This window comes from Manis pentadactyla, chromosome 2, assembly GCF_030020395.1.
Source record: "Manis pentadactyla isolate mManPen7 chromosome 2, mManPen7.hap1, whole genome shotgun sequence".
NCBI classification, from domain to species: domain Eukaryota; kingdom Metazoa; phylum Chordata; class Mammalia; order Pholidota; family Manidae; genus Manis; species Manis pentadactyla.
Genome location: NC_080020.1, coordinates 11,460,554 through 11,485,709, shown reverse-complemented (window position 1 = coordinate 11,485,709; position 25,156 = coordinate 11,460,554). Strand labels below are relative to the sequence as shown.

The 25,156-nt window shown below is 42.2% G+C and overlaps 1 protein-coding gene across 3 annotated transcripts in view; it reads left to right on the top strand.

Annotated features, from left to right (window-relative positions):
- The window catches only part of WASF3 (WASP family member 3), a 131,009-nt gene extending 106,085 nt beyond the window's left edge, over positions 1 to 24,924 (top strand). For 2 of the 3 annotated variants that reach the window (XM_036917374.2, XM_057490128.1), the window contains 5 exons: positions 7,908 to 8,025; positions 13,467 to 13,642; positions 17,705 to 17,971; positions 19,282 to 19,649; positions 21,767 to 24,924. In XM_036917374.2, coding sequence (XP_036773269.1) covers positions 7,908 to 8,025; positions 13,467 to 13,642; positions 17,705 to 17,971; positions 19,282 to 19,649; positions 21,767 to 21,924 — 1,087 coding nt within the window. In that variant the 3' untranslated portion in view covers positions 21,925 to 24,924. Of the gene's footprint in view, positions 1 to 7,907; positions 8,026 to 13,466; positions 13,643 to 16,710; positions 16,878 to 17,704; positions 17,972 to 19,281; positions 19,650 to 21,766 lie in introns of all 3 variants that reach the window. The other variant, XM_057490133.1, reaches the window with a different exon arrangement.
- Positions 24,925 to 25,156: the final 232 nt, after the last annotated feature.

Here is a 25,156-nt window from a genome sequence, read left to right as displayed (position 1 = left end):
CAAGTCTCATTTCCCCAAGTGTCCTTGTCCTGGTACAGGGCCAACATGCAGTCCATCTCAGTGGGGTCTGTGTCCCAGCAGAGAGGGAACGGGACCACCTGTGCCTGTGGCCATCCAGCAACACATGCGTAACAATCGCTTTTATTCAAAGCGAGTACTGAAAATTTAACTTACTCTACCCAGGCATTGGTGTCTCCATAACCTATCTCTATTTCAAGAGTCTATTTTAGATCTTTTATCTCTGTTACAGTAACTAGTCTAGGGTCATTATGGGGAAGCTCTGGCTTGTTATTTCTCTCAGGATTGGGGGTGGCCACTATGGGTGAAGTCTTGCCTTCGATTAAATTAAGACTAAACTTTCCCATGGGATCTACTCTAATGACATCTGCACTGAGTCTGTAAACATGAGGGTCAATTACAGGGTCTGAGTCTAAGTCTTGAGGTTTATGTATACTTAATAAAAGGGGGTTACACTGTCTGTCCTGGCAATTGTCAGGAGGAATTCCTTTAGCTAAGTGGAGCTTTCTTTTTAAAGATTTTTCTGCTGCATGAGGGGCCGTCCACCCTTGAAACTGGGTAGTCCACCAAACACTGCTCCACCTTGGACATGGGGGCCTACTTGCCTTTTTATTCTATTAAGATTTGTCTATTCAGTACACAGATACTTATTATCTCTAGAAAGCTGTTTTTGGTCATTTAGGTCACCACAAGAGAGAACCTGACAAGCATCAAACCTAATGGTTTGGGGGCTGGATGTTTTAGTAATATTGATTAACAGTTTGACAGGATAACCAGGAGTTCCTTCCTATTTTAGGGCTCTCTGCGACTTGCCTGTGAAATACAGAGTTAGGATAAAAGTTAACATTTTAGGTTCTTTTTAGTTTCAGCCTGAAGGGTTGGTTAGCCACCTGGGACACTTGCCAGTTCTGTTTTGTCCCCAGATCCCCCAGTCAGTTTCTTTGGTGTAATGAGTCCAATCCTTTTCAGCCGCCCTCACTGCAGTCTCCCTGATCAGGAGCACTTGGTAGGGGCCTTCCCAGCTGGGCTGGAGTCCATCTTCTTTTCAGGATTTTACTAACACCAGGTCTCAAGGCTGGAAGCAGTGAGTGAAGAACTCTAGTGGGGGAGTCTGAGTGAGGAGTCCTTTCAGCTTGAGAGAGGATAAGTTAGAAGACATGGCCAGCACATACTCTCTTAAAAATTGATCTTTTTTTGGAGAAGTGCAAATTGTAGCCCTCCAAAGTCTTACAACTACAGACTATTTACTGTTAAAAGAACATATGGCATGTGAACAGTCCCCAGGAATGGGTTGTTTTAATTTGTCTGATTTCTCTCAGACTGTTCAAGTTCAGTTGGACAATATCCACCATATCATAGATAAGTTTTCAAAAATGCCTAAGGTGCCTAACTGGTTTTCTTGGTTTCACTGGAGATGGCTGGTAATTACAGATATGCTTTGGTTATGTAACTATACTCCTTTTATGTTAATGTGTGTGCGCAATTTAAGTAGTAGCTTAAAACCTATACATGCTGAAGTTACTCTACAAGAAGATATGTCAAAGAAATAATCAATCTTCCCATGTTTTCTTCCGCCTGCTACTTCTATAGCTTTTCTTCTTCCTTCCTAATTACAACCCTTAAATAGAATTCGTGCCTCATATCAAATTTACCGACTATCATAATTCTTCCAAGTGGTAAAGATACCTCAAGACAAATGCTGGGCATAGAAGCCACAGGGCATAAATATGCAAAGAATTAAAAAGCTAACTTTTTCAAACAATAAGGCTTCCCTCTCACTTACCAACTTCACATTTCCCTGTATGGCCCCGGAAGATGACTGGTTAGCCAGAGACGGGTAAGATTCCTCAAGGGAGGAACAACCTAAGACAGGCACAGTGGCAGGGGGGCCATCAGGTGAGAAATTGGGGATCAACAGAGGTAAGGCTTAGAACCTCACCCCCCCGTTCTGAGAGAAATCTTCTGCATACGTGGATGTTTTATTGCCCTGGTCTAGCTTGGATTAACACATAGTCTACAGGCACACACCTGATCATCTACATGTGCTCTCTTACAACACTAAACTATGTTTTCTACCTTTATCTTGTATCTACCTACCACTTCAGCATTTTATTAAAAATGATAATAATAAAGAGAGAAATGTGGTATCCACATATAAATCAAGTATAAAAACCAAATGAGTATTCATATTTGAACTGACTGTTTAGAGTTCATAATGCATGAGCAAAACCGAAAGTTTCTGTGATGACTGCCCTTGTACTGTTCACTATGTAACTTATTCATTATGTAAGAATTTGTTCTCCATGTAAGAACTTGTTTGTTATGCCTCAGAAGATTGGAGACTGACGAAAATTAGGCTTGGGGTGGATTAATGATTGTGCATTGAGCATTGACTCCCCTATACAGAATTTTATTGTCTTTAACAACCATTTGATCAATAAATATGAGAGATGCCCTCACAAAAAAAAAAAAAAAAAAAAAAAATTGATCTTTTGTTTCCATAGTGGGCAAGTCTGTTGCCCTTCCCAGATATGGTAGCTCATATAATAATCATTATTCCCTGTAGTACTTTTGAAGTAAAATGACTCCCATTATCTAAATCAACATTTTCTATTAACTCAAACCTAGGAATAACTTACTCTAAAAGTACCTTTATCACTGATCCTGCCATTGCAGTTGTTAATGAGTGGGCCTCCACCCATCCAGTGAGATGGTCAACAATCACTACTAAATATTTAAGCTTTCCCATTTTCGGCATCTCAGTAAAGTCAATCTGAATACTTTGGAATGGCCTTATTCCTGGGAGTCTCTCTCCAGATACTGGCTTTCTCATACTCTTCTTAGTAATTCTTTGGCACGTTATGCAGCTCTTACAAACCTGTTTAGCAATGGTGTAAATGCTAATACACCCATAAACCTTTAGCAAAGCATCACACATCACCTGAGGACCCCAATGGCTCCCCCTGTGTAACATGTTCATCAGCTCTCTCATAATAGGCTGGCTGATCATTTCTCTCCCCTCTGGTAAAGTCCACCGCCCTTTCTCATCTCGAGATGCCCCCACCTCCTGTAACTTCTTAATCTCCTTCTCGGAAAACTTTGGGATCAATGAGATTTTAGGGATATTTGGGGTGAGGTTCAAAAATCTAATTTCATCCTCAGATGCAGCCTCTTTAGCAGCTACATCAGCAATCCTATTACCCGTTGCTTCATAAGAACTTCCTTTCTGGTGACCATTCACATGCGTTACAGAAATCTCAGCTGGAAGTACAAGATTTTCCAGAATTTCCTTAATTAATTCCCCATGAATCAATTCCTTTCCTTTACTGTTTATGAGGCTTCTTTCTGTCCAAATTTTTCCAAAGGTATAGACTACTCCAAGTCTGATTGATATTCTATGAGGTCTATGTAACTACGGCTCAGTTCTGATTGTCCTTCAGCTTCCTCTGCACATAAGCAGCTGGTCGAATTGAGACAGTATCTGTGGTTAAGATCAGGTCATCTTTTTCAAGTAAACTTGCTTCGTATTTTAAAATTTGAGAATCTATTAGCCAGTGCCGAGCCCACTGATTAAGTAAGCATGACCCGAACCTGGTGAGGAGTACTGACCGTGAGGGTTCCTCCGAGTTAACTTCCTGCTCTCTTCCACCAGGAAGGCCGTGGCTGCGATGGCCTGAACACATTCAGTCCATCCTCAAGAGACAGGACCCAATAGTTTAGACATAAAGGCCACTGGTTGTTTCTTTCCTCCCCAGGCTTGGGTCAAAACCCTACAGAGAACCTTGTTCAACAGTAACTAGTGAAACGGCTTCTCTAAAGATGGGAGTGGCAGGACTGGGGTGGTGACTAAGGATTGCTTTCAATTCCTCTAGAATTTGCAGTTCCGTTGGGTCCATTGGAGAGGGTCTGGCTCTCTAACAATTTGAAATACAAGCTTCTAGCCTCTCTTCTAACACTTTTTGAGCTTCTCTCAGTAATTCTTCTCTAGGTTTTTCATTCCATCCATCTAAATTCTGTAATTTCTTAGATATATCTGGCCAATTTTTGGTTACAAAATTGACTTTTAAAAGATCCTGTCCTACCTGAGCTTCTGGGTCAAGTTCTGAATACTTCCTCATCTGGTCCCCGAGTCTCTGTAAAAATGCAGTTGGAGTCTCTTCTCTTTCCTGTTGAACTTAAAACGCCTTAGCAACATTTTGAGATCTTGGGGCCTATTCCCTAATTCCCTTTATAATTAGCCCTCTAAGATCCTGCATTTTAGTTCTGTCTTCTAGATCATTATTATCCCATCTAGGATCTACATTTGGGAATTTTTGTTCCGCTGGCTGGATACCCTGACCTGGTGGGTGCTCTCGTTCCTAAATGGACATAGCGGCTCTCCTGATCACTCCCCTCTCCTCACCAGTGAATAGGATATTCATGATGGACATCAGCTCGATCCAAGTATATATATTAGGTCCCAGGAATTGATCTAGTGGGTCCACTAGGCCAAGGGGATCTTCTAGCAATGCTTAGAACTTCTCACCTCAGTACCCGTGAGGGGAGCATTAACAAATTTCCTCTTGTCCTAGTGGGACCTCTCTCAACGGAAACGTCTTGGGATTCCTGGTGGACTCCCCAGAAGGCATGGGGAAACTCTAAGTCCTTCTTACATTGTTAAGTCTAAGGAGAGGAAATCCTGGGGCAAAATACCTCTAAAAACTGAAATCAGTCAAAGGGAGAAATAAAGTTTAAAATCTATTTACTACTCACAAGCTGCAGTCTGGGGCGATTTCTCTTTCAGGCTCTAGCATCAGCCAAAAACCAGCCCTCCCCCTCACCTCTCGGGTACAGATAAGCCCTCTGTTGCCCAGGTAATTACCTATTGATATGGAGATGAATTTCTCTCCACCCGAGGAAAGATGCAAATGCACTAAAGCCATACTTCTTTCTACCTCTGAATGCCTGTTGATATGAGATATGAATGAGATGGAAAGAGAAAAAGGCCAGGAAAGTTCACTAAAAGGACCCAGAGTTAATTAATTAAAGCTCAAAAAGACAGGAGCAACTTGGCCTGGAATGTTTGAAGATTCCTCAGATAAAGGAGAGGGTACCTCAGCATAGCCTGTCTTTATTATGTTAATCATACAGTCCCAGCCTCTTTTTTTTTTTTTTAACTTTACCTATATGCTATTTTTTTTTCTTTCTGACCCCAAATAGTCTGCAACCCAGGAAATCAATTTAGCATGCAGGCGCAGCCGTAAACAACATAGCAAAAGGCAGGAGGGATTTCATCCCAAAGATTGCATTTTAATAACCAGGAGGTCAAGAAGGAAGATTCACAACTTACTCATTAGCAAACAGACAATAACTCTGCCCCCCTTGGAAGGGCAGCCAGTCCTGATATGCTCCCAAACTAGGAAGCTGCCATCCTGGGAAGGGACTAAAAGCAGGAAATTTCTTGTTAGGCTAATTTTGCAGAATTACCCAGAGGACTGATAAGAAATATAATGTCTCATCAAAGATACTTGAGACCACCTAACAAGTCTACACCTCCAGGTGCCGGCCACACTCTTAAAGAATCCTTAAAAAGGGAACCCCCAACCCCTGGGGCGCTCCTCTCTCCAAAGCCACCAGCACCCTCAAAGTGCACAACCTTTTAACTTAAAACTTTCTCTCCAACTTCCCAGGGTGCCCCTCCCTCTGGAGGCGGCCTCACTTTCTCTCTCCAGGAGTAACTCCAAACCAAACTTTCACTCTGCCTCAGCGCCATGTCCCCGCCTCTCAACTCTCCTCTGCGGCTGCGGCAGGAAAGGGACCAAGGAAAATACACAACGCTCTCCCAACACCGGGGCTTGTCCTGGGAGGTCTCTTGTAGTTCCTCCTCCCTAGCTTTCCCTTCCCTGGTGTGGAGGGGAAATAGGGGAAGCGCCCTTGGTAACCAACAGATTCCTCAGGTGAACTGGAGGCTTTATTATCATCAAAAAATAACTCAAACTTGGCAAAGCCAGTTTTCATCTGATCTAACTTTAATCCAGACAAAACAGCAAAATTTGATCATCTTCATTTGTCCTTAACCCGGTACAGGTGTCCCCCCAGTACCGTAACCTTCACCCCAGCAGGCTATCTGGGGGGGGGAATTCCAAGGGAGCTCATCTGGTTCCCTTTCTCTGCTTCCCTAGGCCTAGAGTTTATATTTCCCATCCTTCAAGAGGTCCCTGTGTCTGAGATCCCTGTGTACTCAACCCCCCATAATGGAAGTTTCTTGCACACACCCTGAGATTACACGTCTCAGCCACACACACTCGACCTCTGAAAAATGCCCAACCACCAAGTTAGTACTTATAGCCCAATTTTCCCACCTTGGCTCATGCACAAGGTTACCTGGTTGCCACGGTGCCTGCGTTTTCTCCCCTGCGTCGGTCACGCTGTCTCCGCACAACAGTCTTGGGTCTCCCCTCGGCTTCTGTGCGAAGGTGAGATGCCCAGACTGAGCAGGCCGCACAGGCAAGAGGATCCCGGATGAGCCCCCAAATTGTGAGGGACACACTCACTGGTCCAAATTCAATAAGTGGACACGGAGACAAAGAGAACAGCGGAGCGAGGCTTTAATGACAGTCTTGCAAGATCGGGTGTCTGGTGGGCAGGCACACCTGGGGAGTTTGGCACCAATAATTTATCTCCTAGCGCAGGAGTCCCTCCCCTGGTTCCTCATTGGCTGAGTACTACAGGGTTCACAGTCTTCCCCGGATGTCGCCTAAGCCCGTTATATCTTTCCTTTACATGTCTTGTTCTTACTGGTAGGTTTAAAAAAACTCAAACAGGTACAGCCAGGCCCTTATCAATCCCCACCCCCACTCTCAGCCCGAGCAGCTTCCCCCACGTGGCCCTTTGTTAATACCTTACTGTTAAAATGTCTAAACATCCTAGTGGGGATAAATCACATTTAGGTTTTATGCTCTTTCCTAACAGCTCCCAGAATATGGCAGAGCAGAACTCCAAGGACAGGCCGGTTTTTCCCCAGAATAATTCAGTTAGCTTCTTTGGCTATTTGGGCAGAAACTCTTTCCTATACTTCATTGGGTTTTACTTTTCTGTGTGCCTTGAATGACTTATTGATGTACTAATTTGAAATGTTAATGTTCTGCTTCCTCTTGAAGGTAATTTATAGGCCACATACTTTTTAAAGCATTAGTATATTAATGTGTTTCATTATTTTGAGTTTTACTGTTGATTTATATTATAACTTTGGGTTCATATTGCATTATTACTGGCTTTATGATAAATGAATAACTTCTGTAAAGATTTGAAATATTCTTTAGACAACAGTAATTGCAGCAGTATTTGAAAATGAAATGGCTACCAGGGAATTTTCTTTATGGGTTACATAGTTCATCACTTTTTTTCCTAGTCATATTTACACACCGTTTTGCTTCTTCCCTAATCAAATCTGTGGATGCTGGGCAAACCCGATTAAGAAAAAGGGACAGAGTACTTACTGATTTTTATCCTAATAATATTGAAATTCCATAGTAGAAGTGACTGTATCTACTAAGAATTCATCCATCTGTGTGTGTATTCCCTATTGGGAATAAACAAAACATTTCCTGAAATAATTGAGGTATTAAATATTGTTTATGAGCCATATTGTAACTTTTAGGAGCATTTCTCTATACTTAAATCTGAATTTGCAAGAGTAATTTTTACCTAATTATTCTAGAAAAGGTTGCTGTTCTGGCATGTTTACTTCTTTTCAAGTAAGGAAATTTGAGAGACAAGGATGCATACACAGTTCAGATGGCCCATGCAAATGGTCCATCCCCACAGGAGTTAAAAGTGAATTACAATTACCCTCATATGAAAACATCTAACGGCGTCCCCCTCCCCACTTGTAACACACTGCTTTATAGAGATGATAAGAAGGACGGGCTGAAGTTCTACACTGATCCTTCCTATTTCTTTGACCTCTGGAAAGAAAAAATGCTCCAGGACACAGAAGACAAAAGGAAAGAGAAAAGACGCCAAAAGGTAGATAATCCTGTATGGAAAACATGCATATAAATGTGTAAATGGGATTCTTGTTTAGAAACAAATCAGTAAATTCTTTCTTTTAAAGGTTGAGAGGTGGGATTCAGTGCTGAAGTTTCTTAGAGGTTGAATTTTTAATATGGAGATACTGACAGTTTGGCCTAATCCAGTGATACTATCTTTCAATAAATGCTACCTGATTGGTTCTCTAACACTAGCTTTGCTTTAACAAAAGTAGTAGCTAGAATTTAAGTTTTGTTTGTAACTGTTTTATAACTTCTCTCCTTCAGCTCTTTCCAGTTTCCTAAAGCAGTCAGCATTCCATATCAGATATAAGTATCTCCTTTCCTCCTTTTAAAGCCTTCTCAAATGTCCGGTTTCCACCTAGCTGTAATTAACACCTTGGTGAGATACTAATATTGGGTTGAAAAGCATGTGTGATCTGCATGTTTAGGGGGTGGTATTTACTGAACATGAGGTTCCTTTTGGTAAGGTAGCAGAACGTAAGAGATTTGTAACTGCAGATTGAGAAGCATCTGCATTTTAAGCAAGCACTCTGGAAAGGACAAGCCCACTCTGCTCAGGTTTAGAAATTTCTGTTTTGAAAATTGTCCCTTTGCAGCCCAGAAATTAGGTTTAAGCCACTGAGTAGAATTAATTCTCCAAAGACAAATATTTTATAAGACTTAAAATGACCACCTGGTTTGCTTGACAAATATTAGACAAATTAGTTAAGACAAATACTTAGCATTTTGTGGGGTGGCAGCCCTAAAGTTTTGAGGCATTGAGATCTATAGCCCAGTAGGGGAGACAGTTTGGGATGGAAGGGAATTTGAGATTTGAAAACAGGATTTAAGAAAAGGACCAGGGCAACAGTTTGCCAACTGCAAGTGTAAGATGTTACCCCTGAATTCTAGGGAAGTACTCCAAAACCTTGGTTATTCATTTTTCTCCTTTGTGCTAGTGGGTTGGGAGATTCATTGTAAAATCTTAGAAGAGTTGCTGAATATTCAAGATGAAAAGTATTCAAGTGAAGAAGCTACAAAGTATTCAAGTGAATAAAAGAAAGATACTAATCTCCTGACTAGAAAAGAAACAAATATTTAAAGGCCTGTTGGTCCTAATCCCTACACCTTTTTGTAGTAACAGGGCAAAACCGCAGGGCTTTTTGACAGTATTTTCCTTACTGTCCTCTTAAATGGCCCTCCAGGTTTTCCTTCTTAGAGATACTTTGGCAAAAATACTTAATTTTGCTGCCAGTGTTCTTTAGGGGAAAACAGTCTTTATGTATGATTATTGTGTCTCCTGTCATTTCCTTGGCTGTTGTGTCCCATTCCACATTCCTCAAACCCATAACGTTCTGATAAGAATTTCTTATTCATTCATTTATATAATAACTATTTTTTAATGCCTTCTAAATGCTGGATAAACAGTGGTGAGAAAGACAGGATTATCACCCTCATGGTGATTATAGTATATTAGGGGAAACAAAAATGAAATAATCATGCAGCGCTCTGGAACTCATGAAAAGGCAAGGAAATTTGAAAATTTTAATGCATATTTGCTTTTTATAGGGATAGAAAATGAAGCAGGATATTTTTCATTTACCAGGATTTCTGAAACCCAAGCCCCTTTCAATATGGAACTGCTAGGTCTGACTGAAGGAAAAATTAGTTTAGAAAATTTGGGGATGAGAAATCCATTGTTTCTGAATTTCTTCCCTTATCTTGATGGTTTGAAAACATTTCTTAAGCTATGCAAATAAATATGTAGTTGTAAGCATGTAGTTATAATGCTGATAAGTGTTGTGAAGGAAAAGTATGGTGTGCTGTGGTTGAGGTGACAAGGTGGGGATGACAGTGTTGTCAGGCAGCCCATCTGGGGAGGTCCCTGCGCACTAGGCGAGACCTCACCCTGCACGGGAGGGTTCTTGACTCTTAACTGAGAAAGAAATCTCTACCAGGTCGGCCGAAGTGTAGGTAAGGAAGGGATTCAGTAGAGCGAGAGTAGAAGCGAATGTCAGCAGCTGTGCAGGCAGCAGAGCGCAAGGAGGAACGGAGGGAGGAAAGGAAGCTCACCGAACGCCTGCGGTGTTGGGCAGATCCCTTGCCAGCTCCTAAAGCCAGGCTCGCCTGGCGTCCTGGGGCCGCCTAAACCTGCATGGCCGGGGAGCTATGCCCCTGCCACCCCAGGATTTGGGAGAGCGGTGAAGCACTGGATGGAGTGAGGTTATATTCTGACAGCTTCCACTTCCCTACTGGTCTGAAATAAAACAGAGAAAAAGACTGTGTTAAGATTAGAAAGCTGAATGAAATGGCCAAGTGACCAAGACATTTACCACCACAGGTGAAGGTTGGAGAGTTATTTTCTTTATCATGGAAAAGAGTTTAGAGACAGGTACAGTCGGCTTATGCAACAAGCAAGTTTATATGATACAAGACAGTATACACTCAGGTGGGAGTGCAGGCGACCTCAGAGAGGGGGTGCGCTTAAGGGTTGAGGTTTGGGGTTTTATAGGGCTTTTGAGGTAAGGGTCAGCTTAAGGTATGATGTATACAGATGATTCATAATTCCTTTGAAGTTTTGTCTTATGAATAGAGTTATTTAAGTGACAGTGTTGATCCAGATCTCGGCATTCTTTACCCACATAGGTTCATTTACACTGTGGAGGTTTATCTCTTGTCCTGGTTACAAAGTTACTTAATTGATTAAAGGTCTGGAAGAAGAGGAAGAACATCATATAGATTAAGTTAAAGAAAAGATGGCCCTTTTTCGCAGGCTAAGTAGATTTTACAATAACATGACCCTTGTCCCCGTTGCCCTGCGGTATCTCAACAATGTAAATGGAACAGTGTCAGAGAAGACCTCTCTCAGGGTGATACCCGAGATGGATGGTAGAAGGTAGCTAAACAAAGTAAGTGTGGGTGTGTGGTGTGCATGTGTGCAGGTGAGGAGTGCTGCAGGACTTGGGGCAGATGAGGCAGGGTGCTTCAGAACCCAGGAGCGCTCTGAGTAGTTAGTAGCCAAGATCATCCCCGGGTAGGAAGCAGTTTGGTGGATCCTCAGGATTTTAATGTAGTCCAGTGTGGTTGGAGTGTAGACGCATCACTGTGAACATTCCTTATAGTTGGTGCATGTGTGTGTGTGTGTGTCCAACGCATGTTGATGGGGTAAATTTAGAGGCTGAACCATTGTCAGTTAAGTTGCAGATATCATAACACTTAATCCCTAAATATGTCAACATACATCTCTTAGAAGTAAGGGTGATAGTTGTTAATTTAATTCAGCAGTTCTCAATCAGGATGTATATTGGAATCCATGAAATCTCCCTCCTCTTTTTTTTTCTGTTGGTTTTTAAAGTATACAAACAATACATGCTGGTTTAAAATGTCCAAGTTATACTGAAGTAAATACATTAGTTTAGAGAATTTGGGGATAAGTTTCTCCCTTCTCTGGAGATAAACAGCCACTGTTAACAGCTCAGTGTGCATATTTTTAGACATTTTAAGCATTCATAAATATATGCATACTCATTTCTCTAAGTATTCTTTATACATGTAGAGTTGTGCTACATATGATTTACACACAGGAACATAGACACATGTTGACATAATAAAAGATGTACTTTACTCTTTTTAATAGTTGTGTAGAATTCCAAAGTATAGCTGTATTATGAACTACCCATTCCTACATCTGTGCGTATTTAGGTTGTTTCTAAGTTGCTGCTGTTCTAACACCACAGTGGGTATCGCTGTGCTCCCTCCCCTGCAGTTATTTCTTTGGAATGAATTCCTGCAAGTTGAATGTGAGTTTTAAATTTTGAAAGATACCTTCATAATGCCTTTGATCCTTAAAAGACTGAACCAATGAATTTTCTTAATGGGCCACCTCTAGTTTTGGATATTATTATTATTATTATTATTTTGATGACCCCCCCAATCTAATTGGCATTACACATCTTTTCGTATCATTATTACCCATTTATATTTGTTCTGTGATTTCACACTCATGTCCTTTACTGTTGCATTACTACCCCACTTGAATACCTCGTGACACAGTCTGGCTGTGTCTTCACCACCACCCAGGAGCCATTGCCATCCTTTCCCTTAGACCACCTAGCTAGCTTGCCAGCTGGTGCCCCTGCCTTTCCCCTTGGAGCCTTTCCAAACCCCTCTTTAGTTTGCCAGCACCCCCTTGTCACTCTTCAGCACTTTCCCATTGCTCTTGGATAGAGAACATTTTTAATACAGCCTTTGAGATCTTGCCCACCTTTCAGATATTGGGAGCCATTCACCCTGATTCCCCATTTACCTTCTTTCACTTCTGATGTAATGCTGGCCCTCCTTCTCCGAGCTGGTGCACATTCTGTCCCCTCCCGGCATGCATCTGACCCAAACTTGTCTGCAGAACTCATGCCTACTCATACTACACATCTTGTCTCTCAGTCACGCCGGGCACTCCCAGTCTAGACAGTACTTTGTATGTGATACATTTATGTTTTGCCAGATTTTATCATTATACATTTACTTGTATGATTTTTAGAGGCTTCCCCTGCTGGACTACAACCTCCATGAGGGCAGGTGCCTGTTTTTTTTTGGTTTGCCGTTTGTATCCATCCGTGCCTGGCGTGTTGCCCAGGACATAGTGAGCAGCATAAGCCCGCCTGGGTCTGGTCGTTCCGTCAGCACTAACTGAGTGTGTACTCACTGTGAAACCACCTGTGGAACTCCTGTAAGAGCAATGTAGGCTTAAAACACATAGTTTTTGTTCTTAAAGATCGTAAAGTTTTTGAGGGAAGCAGGAGAAACAAACACACATAGAAATAACTGTTCTCACCTTTCAAGAGGCACCTTTGTAGGACCCAGTATTTTTGGATACATTTGTGCTGGCAAAGTAGAGTTGGAGCAAGGATGTTTATATGGGAAGGTAAGTTATTGTCTTGTTCTTATTTTGTGTTAAGCTCATTGCAGGATTAGCTTGAACATTCTATAGTAATCTTTTAGAAACTGGAAATAGAACAATTTGAATTATTTTCTTAGATATGATTGCAGTTAACAAGCCATTGTGTAGTGGTGGGAAATGATTTCTCTGTATTCTCAGATATTCCATCTGTATAATACAGATCTTAAAGGTATAGTACATTTAAAATAAACTAAAAGCCTAGTAAAAGTGAGAATTCTTTACCAAAAATGATGGTAGGCAACTCTTGTAGCACAGCAACTTTTATTTAGATTAAGTAGTTAAGCATCAGTCATTTTTTGTTGGGTCTCCATTAGGTAAGAGAGATATATGCTGTGTTAATTTTCTGAACATTAGCATGATTAAAATGGGGATGTCTCTTGTCTGCACATCAGGCTTATTTCCTGTGCATTATAACTGCATTTAACCTGTTTTCCTTTCCCTTCTGTCTTGGCACGCTTGCTTTCTTTCCTGGACATCAGGAGCAAAAGCGTATAGATGGCACCACCCGTGAGGTGAAAAAGGTTAGAAAAGCCAGAAACAGGCGCCAGGAGTGGAATATGATGGCATATGACAAAGAGCTTAGACCCGACAACAGGTTGTCTCAGAGTGTGTACCACGGAGCGTCTTCCGAGGGATCACTGTCCCCAGATACTAGGTGTGTGTGTACATGTGTCGTGGCGAAGCCTCTGGGTCCTACTGCATTTTATTATACATTGGAAATGCACCAGGAGCTTTGGTGTTTATATGGCCAACAATGTGCTTCAAACTTTCCTTAAAAATAAATTTATATATATTTTTTGATTTTGAAATAATACCTTAAAGTGGTTTTATTTTATATTGGGTAACTTTGTACAATTTTCCATCTCTGACTTAAGTTTATTGTTTAGTTAGTCTAGATGTAGTGTTTTAACATCCATTTTGAACTTGGGCTTAGTAACTGCCAATGACTTACATTTTTGTTTTAATAATCATTTAATTCTTTCCCTTCCTCCTTAGGTTAGAATGTTGAATTTCCTTTGCCACTTGGTTTGTAAAAATGATTGGTAGGTAATAGTTGGTGTGATTAAGGAATAACTTTATTTTTCTTCTTGATAACCTTTTCAAAAAGTGGTGAACCAAAGAGATTTATTTCTTCAGTTCACTAATCTTCTGTATTCCAATTTCAGGAGAAGTCTGTCGGAGTTACTTTAAAAGTTTGTTAGCAGTTAAGTAAAATCATTCTTTGCAGGTGTTAACAGTGTGATCATTAAATCACATTTGTCATGAAAGGGGTTCATTGAATGACAGCAACTGACTTTTCACTTAGGAATTAACTTCCTATTTCTGCTTTTGTAAAGTTGTGGTCATCCATTTTGCATAAACTCTCCACATCTCCCATCAGTATTTCAGAATTTGAGTAGAGAATTCTTACGCAATTCAAGAATGTTTAATAACAGCAACCAACTTGGACCTTATACTGTATCTGTCCTTTTTCTTAATTTTTATCTCATAACCTCAGTGTTTGTAACAACCTCTGCATATGGAAGATGCTCCGTATCTGGTAGTTCCAGTGCCTGTGACCATTCATTCCTCTGAGTGGCTCTAAGTTATTGGTGGGATATGAGGCAAATTGTAGGTATTTTTTCTGTACAATTATAGGTATGCTATCTGTTAAATATTACAGAATTATTGGAGCTTTAACTGAGCTCTAGCCTCAAGTTTGAATCTTTATGTCAGTTTATTTCTGTAGAAAATGGAAATGATACACAATTCTGCTCACAGTTCTTTGGGTGGGCAGGGGTGCTTGAACTTGATAGCTCCCAGGATGTCAGTATGCTTTGTGGGTATTTTTTCTCCTGCTCATTTAGTTGTGATTGTTTACTCAAGCAAAATGTGTACTCTATTTTATAATACTCCATGTATACTCCTTTATTTCAGTAGGTACAGTTAAAAAATGATTTTTGATACCTCAGTTGACTAATTGAAATTCATTCTATCATCTGAGGTTAGATTGTTCCATGTTGAAACAATGTAATTGATGGTCATTCAGATTATTTAGTATTCTGCCTTTGTAGTTATATTGTTTCCCTATATCTTCATTTCTTATTTTTTAAAAAGCAAATGGAATTACAAGTTATATTTCTTTAGAATATCCTTTCATCTCATCCCAATTCCCATGGCCTGTCACCATATCATGTACCAGATAGATTATAATTCATCATTGTATTTGAATAATATCCCTTAAGTTAATTTAGAAATTTTTATTTTTTATTTTACTGAAGTATATCACTTTTTTCTTTTTATAAAACACAATAAACTTTTTATATTTGGAAATGACAGAAAAAAATTAAAATATTATGTATAATCCTGTTATCCAGAACCACTGTTAGCATTTTATTATATTTCTTGGTCTTTTTTCTGTACATGTGTGTGTTTTTCTTTTACAAAGCTGAAATCATGCCGGATGTTTTCTGTCTTTTGACTTTTATTTCTTATATTCATGTTTTAAGTATTATTTAGAAACATGATTTTTAATGGATGTTTTCACAATAATTGAGGGAAATCTGAATATCGTTTCAAGGCATGTATATAAGCTCTTCATATAAGTAAAATATTCAACCCAATCTATGTAAGCTAATCATTAATTTTTGCTTTCTCTGTAGATCATCGGGAATGGTTTGATTCTAAGTGTAAATTTAGGATGAGAATTGATGAAATGCTTGCCTGCTGCTCCCTTTCACCTTTATCAGGAAACGTAGTACCTCGTGCCCAGCTGTCTTTGTGCTCTTTCTCATCCTGTCTGGGCCCTGTTACAGCTGTCCCACTGCCCACCTGTCTGTCCACACAGCCCTGGGGGGACCATTTGGGTCTCCCACTGTGTTTCCTCCGCTTGTATTTCTTCCCGTTTCCATATTGTCTTCATTCCTACCATTCTCTTTTCTGTAACAGATAATTACTGATGATCATGAAGCTTCAGAACCACCCGCCCTTCTCCACCTTGGTACCGTGTCCTCGGTGGCTGATTTCTACCCCCCTCCGCCCCCCTGCTTCAGCCCGCTGCTGTCCCCTTTCATACCGGCGTCTGCTCCTCAGCTGACCAGTCCCTGCTGCCCGCCCTTCCTCCCGCCCTCCCTCAACTGCTGTAATCCTGGACTTCTGACGTCACCTCCTTTCCCCCCTCCTTTCATTGGCTCTTTCTGGCTCTGTATCACAGAGCTACTTTGTAAGGCTAGCACTCTAAATTGTGCCAGAATGTTTACAATTGGGGGGCTCTTCATCTCATCGGAAGCCCTCCGTATTTTGCCAGATAACTTTGCTTCAGAGAGTTGTACACAGTCTGTGACCTAGTCACACACGCAGTCATCAGTGACTCCAGGGTTTTAGGTATTGATGTTTTTTAAATATGCTAAATCTAAATACAAGTCAGGTTCTTCCTCCACTAAAAATGTTTTCAACTCACATGTAGCAGTTTGCATAGTTCAAAAGGCATAATCCTATGCACACTGTAATCTAGAATTTATACTGCAATTAGGAAAGAAAAAAGTGAATTATTAGTTTTTAATTATACTGTAATTAGAGAAGAAAAAAGGGGAAAAAAATCTCATGTCATTTAGAAAGCTTTCCTCTGCTGTGTGATGATGCCTCCGTTAAGGGAAGCTGCTGTCCGGATCCCAGGGACGGAAATGCAGTTGGGCTTCGCTGCCCCCTCCGCATCCCCAATGTGTGTTTGCCTGTTTCCTTCAGAGAGAGAAACACAAGCTGAATCCTAACAGAAACCAGCAAATACACGTGAGAAAAGTGAGGACGAGGAAAGAAGAGTGGGAGCGAAGGAGAATGGGCGTTGAGTTTATGAGTGACGCGAAGACCCTGGAGCAGGCAGGGAGCGCCCGGGAGGGCAGGACGCCCAGAGGGTTTGTCCTCTCACTTTCCTGGATTGCTCGTTCCCGGTCGCCCGCCCTGCTTTGGCCGCGGTGGGAGGATGGCAGCCCCTTTACTGACAGCGTGTCCTGTAACCTGGGCCTGGAGCGCGAGACTGCCCTTTACTAACGCCCTCGGCGCTGTGCAGCTGTGACATGCCCCGCCCTGCAGCCCTCCCCGGGGCGGCGCTGGACGCTGCTCACTGACAGCAGACCTCCCTTCCTGTCAGAGCGCCACACGCAGCTGGCTATGCTCTCAAAGAAAACAAGAAGGCCTCTCCATATATGCCACACTTTTTCTTTTTTGCTAAATACATTTCTTCTGTTGAAGAAAAGTATGATTCACTGTATCGCGTTCTTGATTTCTTTACCTGTTCTGACTGTTCATATTTATCCAGTTCACCTGCCATTTTATAATTTCTAACTGTATGCTGTCAGTTTCATTGCCACTGAAATCCTGTCTGTCTTAGATGCTGTTTTTTAATTGAATGGAATTTGTTTTGTAGCCATCTCTCTTAGAGAAAAGTACGCTGAGATACTGCAGAAGGGGGCTCTGCCGTTTCCTGCTTGCCGATCTGTCTGACTTGTTCACTTCAAGGCCGTGAATCTGAGTCCATGTAACACCGGGGCTTGCTGCTAAAGTAGTCACTATGTCGTTGCTTGGAAGCTCTCATGGGGCTTCACCCAGCTGATAGTAAAGGAAGTAAATGTGTGGTTTCTGTGCATTGGCAATGTTATTATTCAAATACATGTGTATGCCCGTTAGGAGAAGTCTTTCTAACTTCATTTGTTTCTCCCACCCCCCTCTACCTGACCGTCAGGTCCCATGCATCGGATGTAACCGACTACTCCTACCCGGCTACCCCCAACCACTCCGTGCACACGCAGCCCGTGACCCCTTCTTACGCAGCCGGTGACGTACCGCCGCAGGGGCCCGCAAACCAGGCGCCGGAGCATGAGTACCGACCCCCATCTGCCTCGGCGAGGCACATGGCTCTGAACAGACCTCAGCAGCCGCCGCCGCCTCCCCCACCGCAGGCTGCCGAGGGGTTGCAGGCCTCCGCGCCCATGGCTCCGGCAGACTATGGGTAATTCTGTATTCTTCCGCTTGCTCTCGTGGCCGCTTGCTTTTGCGCTGGGATCCTGCAGCAGGTGGTACAGGAATTTTAACTGATTATTCGTACTTTACAAGCCAGAATGAATGCAGCCAAGAATGACTGGATATAGGTAGTATCAGTTATGACAAATTCTGTGTTAAAAATTCAATGCCATGCCACACCCCTTTTTTATTACAGATACGTCTCAGGTGTGTATCAGTATTCATGCATGCACGTTCCCTTTATACACGTTTGTTTATGTGTGAACGGATCATTAAGGCAAGACGTTGATAAAGGGTGAAATGCCAGTTTTGTGAACCTGTCCCAATCCTCAAGTTTCCCTACATATCCTGGGTGAACTGCAAAGAATTCGTATCACAAACAAGAACTTACACAGCACCACGTGTCTCTTACACTTGGTCTTGGAACCTCTTTTCTTAAGCTCTTGGTGTCCAGATAACATTCTACCATTGGGTCTTCTAGTTTTCTGGGTAAAATTCAGCCACCTCTTAAAAAAGACCCTCATGTTTAAATGTTGCTTACTTTAAGCGCCCACCTTTATTTTGAGAGGCCGTCTTCAGCTCTCTTTTTTGGCTTACCCCTGATCTTTACAGAGTCAGCTGCTCAGAGTTGGTGCCCAGCTGAAATATGTTCCATTAATATGTGAATTCTTTAATCCAGAGCAGTGTGTGCCACTTTCTCAGTATATGTACCTCAGCGTTCAGGGGTGTCCTCCCTGGCCTGGATGTCACCCATCCATCCATTGGTTCTCTTTTTTTTAGGTCAGGATGCCCCGAGTGTGTTCTGCTGTTCTTGCTAAATATCAGGCAGAGAGGGTCTGTGGTCCGGTTGGTTTGGAAAACCCTTGGCTAAATAGAATTCAGCAGTTTTGCTATTCTAATGGGCATCTTGGACCTGGGGAATTTCCAAGGGGATGGAGTATAAAATACAGTATTTTCCAAATCTGACCCCAGAACCCTTGTAAGACAAGTTTGTGAAGCACCCACTTTTGAGATGCCCAGTATATTTTGTTGCTGTTCTTACCTGTTCAGTCAACTATTTTATTCTAGCATTTCACAGAAAATTACTTTGAGAGATTATCATTTTGGTGTATTTCAATCGATGATCTTGAATTCCATCACAGTGAATAATGTAGACCTGTGACCCAAAGTGTTGATATTTGCATCCTGCAGTGTCTTAAGTTCAGATGATAATATGTATTGTGTCTGGGGGAAGCATATTAGCACCTCTGACTGGCTTTTGCTGCTTTAGTGACTGTGTGTGTCTCATCTCTTCATTAGGCTGCTCCCAGCACAGATAATTGAATATTATAACCCCTCAGGACCACCTCCTCCGCCGCCGCCCCCCATGATTCCTTCAGCACAAACTGCTTTCGTGAGTCCCCTCCAGGCGCCCATGCAGCCCTCCTTCCCCTCGTCAGCTGGCTCTGCCTACACGGCCGCTCCTCCCCCGCCGTCGGCTGGGCTGGTGGTCACAGCCCCACCCCCGCCAGGCCCCCCGCCACCCCCGCCGGGGCCTCCGGGCTCCAGCCCTTCTCTCTCATCCTCCCCAATGCACGGCCCCCCGGGAGCTGAAGCAAAGCGACAAGAAACTGCACAGCCACCCATAAGTGATGCTCGAAGTGATCTTCTTGCTGCTATTCGAATGGGTAAGCAGCGGCCCCAAATCCTAGATCGCCCTGGGAGAGGTTCTTGTATGTCTCCCCCCAGCTCCACAGCCTTGTCTTCTGCAAATGCCTACTTGAGTATCTGCACCTAATGGCTTTTTAGGATAGGATAAAAAGAGCCTGTTTGATTTCTTTCTTTCTTTCTTTTTTTTTAAAAATAGTTGATGTGCTTTTGCCCATGCAAGGGAAACACAGAATGATGAAGTTCTGAGGATTAGGGCAGCCCTACTGGGCTGGGAAAGGGTCATAAAAATGACTGCTTTCATTGGATCTTTTCTCTGCATTCTCTTCTAAGGGTAAAGGTATAAATGGAAAAAAGAAATGAGCTCATATTGATGATTTAGTTTTTTAAATAATCTAGGATATGTCTTAGACTCCCTATTTTTAGCTTAATGTGTTAAGCCAGTAGTTTTCCAGCATTTATTTAGCAGCAAAACTCTTGTCAGATAAAAGTTCTAATCTGAACCCTAGAACATGAAACATAGGAATAGAGAAAATCCAGTTCAGGGAGCCCGGATCCTTCCCCATTTTGCCCCCCCCTCACCAAGCTGCACATTGACCACCTGTTCTACCCCATGTGTTCCTAGCCCCGGTCTCAGCCCAGGGTGGCTGAGGGTCACTGACAGGACATGGAACTATGCCAAGAGCTGCTCCTGCAGTGGGGAGCTACTCAGGCCCGGTCACAGTTTACCTGTTAGGTCTAGAAGTGACTGAGGCAGAGCCTGGCTGCAGCATCAGTGACGCCCTCCACAGGATGGTCGGGACCTCACTGCCTCTGCTTTTGTTGAACCATCCACGTGCCAGGCCTGAGTGTGGTGTGCATGCCCTCTGACACATCCTGGGGTTCTCAAATGTCCTGAACATCACTGACACACTTTGATTTTGCCAGGGAAAAAAATCCCAAGTTTATCATACCTCACTGATAATGAGTTTGGGGATATAGTGTGATAGTGGAGGTTTTATTTGGACACCTGTGAGCCCTGTCCATTAAGAGTGACATATAACCTGGATGTAGTCATGCACAAACCTCTGATAAACCCAAACCAAGTTTCTTGCATTCTTCAAAATGCCAGAAAACACAAAGACTAACTGCCCAGATTAAAGGACAACTAATGTACCAGGTGATCCTGCATGAGATCCCAAACTTAGAGGAGAACCTTTTCTACTTACTATATTAGGTTTATTGGCAAAATTTAAATAAAATTTGTAGAATAGTTGGTAGTATTTATGCTGATAGACTGTGTCTGTACTAATAGTCTGGTTTTGATCATTGTTTTTTAGGAATTACATATGAAGTATTTAAGGGACAAGGATATTATATTCTACTTATTCTCAAATTGCCCAGAAAAAACTGTGTGTGTATAAATGGGAATAATAGAGGAAGACTGCTAAAACAAATGTGGTCAGATGTTACCGACTGGGGAATCCTGGTGTCAGTTATACAGAAATGTTTTTCTACTAGTCTTAGAGCTATTCTGTAAATCTGAAATTATTTCAAAAGAAAAAGTTAACGTTAAATCATCAGGTATCTTATTTTGTTACTTACTAAGCAAGAAAGTAGATGATTGTATTTTATATTCCCTTTCAATAATAACTGTTGAAACAAAGGTTTGTCAGGCATCCCCCAGGTTAGGCAAGAGCTACTGGTAGAGAACACTGCTTTCCAAGCCTTTGGATTACAGCGCTGTCCAGAAAAATGTTCTGTAATGACAGAAATGTTCCGTGATCACACCATGCAATATGGCAGCTGCCAGCCACAATAAATTTACCTTTAAATAACCACATGTGGGTAGTGGCTGCCATACTGGACAGTGCAGCTCTAGAATGCTCTGAAGTGGTTTTCATGTGCCCTGAAATTATAACTAGCTTTTTTTATATTTCAACAAACTAGTTTGCTATTAAAAAATGGTATGATTTGGTGTACACATTCTTTCTTTTTGTCATGAAACTTATATTTCCCAAACTCCTCTCCCCTCAAATTTCCAAACCTTTTCACCCTTAGTGTCAGTAGGAGGAAAAAAAGCCAAACAGACTTACTCGTTTGTTTTTCTTGGAACAAGCAAAGGGATTCAATTCTAAACTACGCATTGTGTCTGTAGGAATTCAGCTGAAAAAGGTGCAAGAGCAGCGTGAGCAAGAGGCCAAGCGTGAGCCGGTCGGGAACGACGTGGCCACGATTCTGTCCCGGCGTATCGCCGTGGAGTACAGCGACTCGGACGACGACTCGGAGCTCGATGAGAACGACTGGTCTGACTGAGGCGGTGCACGTGCACGCCGTGGCCGCCTGGCTGGTTGCCGACGCACAGACCATGCGTTGGAAGTCTGTGGAAAATTTTCAGTGGTCTCAGCACCCAAATAGTGGTATTATAATCCTGTAGCTTAGCAACTTTTGTATTAATAATGTGATATTGCTTTTGCACATCCAAAAATTCTGGGTTTTTTCAGTATTTACTGTGTAATACTTAAGTGCCACTAAACATAGCAAATCGTGCTGCACATGAAGAAATACGCTGTAACTATTGCATTGTCCTGAAAACAGCCTTTCGCTTCTTTTTCTTGGCCATGAAAGTATTTAGTGCAGTTTGGGTTTACTTTTACTGATCGTTATAATTCTGCAGACTTGCCGTGTGTTTGTGAAGCTCCCTGGTGTTAGGTCTTTGCAAGATTAATGACTCTGTCAGAGTGATGTCTTCCAATCAGTAAGTGATATTGTTTGATATTGTTTCACCTTTTTTTTAATGCGTCTCAGAAGAAGTTGGTTCTAGAGGGAAAGTTTTAACAAGTAAGGAGAATCAAATGTTTCTGCTTTCAGTCTCTTGGCTTGATAGCCTCAGTGTGAATTCGAATGTTCCTGTGGAATAATTTCATTCCTTTGCACATGCTTGTAAAATGTGAAGCTGGAAGGGCCCCTTACCGGCAGGACTCGCTGCGGGCGCGCGCTCAGTCCGTGCGGGGTGAGGATTGTTCTGAGAGGTTTCAGCAGTTCGGCAGCAATACAGATGAAGAAGGGGGTTCTTCTGCCTTCAGGGGCCACTGGAGGTGATACCGCAAACACTCGGCAGCCCTCACAGCTTGGGCACCAGCCCGCCAGCCGCCCTGGGTGCAGGGCAGGCCTGGCACAGGACTCCTCAGGGCCAGGCCCTCCCTGAGGCGGCTGCCGTTCTGGGCTCCTCCGCGGGCCGGCACCCCGCGCCACTTGCTCTGAGGTTCCAAAGCTCAGGTGTGGGTTAAGCGGGTACCACAGCCGTTGGCTTCTCCCGGTGCTGCAGCCAGATGAGGAACCCGGCACTTGGCGGGGCCTCCGCTCTGCCCCAAAGCACACATTCTCTCCCCAAGACTGTCCTCAGCACAGGAACTTGTAACCAGGCCTCAGGGTGGACGGGCCTGCAGCCGTGGACCCCTTTCCTTTCCCCTTGGCCCTTCCAGGGACTTTTCCCACGCAGGAACCCAAGAGACCGGGGGGGTTTCTCTTTCTGGTGCAGGCAGGCAGGGGGGAAGCTCGTGAAGGGGAGCCTGTGTTTTGTGATTTTGGTGAAGGACACCTGCTTGATTAGAATCAGTCCCCCAGGCTTCAGTCATAGATGTGACTCCACAGACATGCTGAGACGCTTCTCTCACTGAGGAGTTCTTACCAGCGCACAGCATTTCCCAGGCAGCGCTTGGGACTGTCATTCCCAGTGAAGGGATCTTTAGCTAAAGGCAGGGTCGTTGGGGAGGGCTGGGGGGGAGTGTAAGCGTGGCATGACTCAGGGATTTTTGTTAATGATTCCACTGAGGAAATGAGCCGGCCCCCAGATCCCATCTCTGGTCCCTGAGTGGACATTCGTTCAGCGGGTGGGCGGCCATCCCATAAAGCCTGTGTATTGGATTTTGGTCATGCAGATTGTGCTCTCAGAAAAGCCTCATGTCTGCATCCCCTTTCCAAGACCGCGGCCGTAGCGGGCTCTCCGGGCTGTCCTGGCACCTGCCCTGTGAGTTTCGGTTCCTTGGAGCAGGTCACTAGGATCTCACCGAATGTAAGAAGTAGTTATTAGAACATTTTCCCTTTAATTTCTCTCTCTTATTTTCCAATGTAGAGGCCTCCTATGTGGCCACTCTTCTTGGGACTTCTATGATTTTTAGTCTTATTTTGTCTTTATTACAATATTTTGTCTTTACTGTTACTTTTGGATTAGGAGTCATCTGTATCATTCTAGAACTTCTATTTGGTAATGCTGCTTCTCTGTCTTACATCCCTTTTGTTCTCAGGATGGAGAGGACACGTAAAGCTACTCTCCATGTCAGGATTTCTTCTATTTATATCTTATTACAATAAAATTAGTGGCACTTTATTCATAAATATTCATTAGCCTAATGATTATTAGTTGTCTTCCTAGAGTTTAATCAACAAGTTATTTTCAACTTGATTTTCTGACTAGTGAAAAAGCTTTTGCCCTGATGTGTTATGTAGCCTTTAAAAAGATGGAAAAGTACTAAAATCCAACTTAAGATTATTTTTGAGGTACTTTCTCAGCAAATTTGATTTATTCTGAAATTTCAATCCAGACCAATATGGCATTACTTGAAAAGGAAAGAGTGAGTATTTTGAATTTACAGTTTTCAGTTTCAAAAAATATTTGCCCAAACAATGGAAAAAAGCATTTAAAAGCATATTTCATATCTATTGAATTTTATATTTTAAAGTAGCTATATATGGTAAGGTTTTTTTAAGTTCCCAGTTTTTTCCCCCATGTATATTTTAATTTAATTTCTTATAAGCTTTTTTCTCATATCAGATTAGGAAGAGGGGATGAGAAGATTACTCATCACCACACATTAGCTACATGAACATAATTGACTTTTTGTTGTTAGCCCTAAACCGTAAGATTTGGCACACTACCTTTTTCTTTAGGAAAAGTATACTATTAGAGAATTAACATTTTTGTTTAGGTAACTTTTTAGAATATCAGAATCTTTTCTGAGCACCAGTGGCTAGGCTATGAAAGATTTGTAATAATTTGCAACTGAAATACATGATATATTTTAATCCATTACAGACTAGTGGGAATGTATCAGCCAGAGTAACAAGTAATCTTTGTTTTATAAATCAGAGTATCTGTCATCTTGCAGTATTACCAATGCTGTTGTAAATTGAATTTAAAATGGTATTAAAAAAAAAAAACCTCCTGTTAAACAATTTTTATCTGTTTGTATATCTTACAACATATAGATTATGTACAAGTAACATCTAAATAAAATTACACTTTTAACCTTAAAAGGTTTTACTTATTTATAACAGCGTTCTATGTTTAATCATTTTGGTGGGAGAAGCGGGCAGTTGGGGATTGGGTGGGCTTTTTATTTTTAATCAACATTTTCCATATAAGTTTCTACATAATTTCTGTGTAACCGAAAGTTAAGATTGGATCCTGTGGGTGACTCAGGGAAGCCCTGGTATAGTTGGAAAGAAAAAGGCATCCTGGTGACAGGAAGCTGCGTGTTCAGAACAT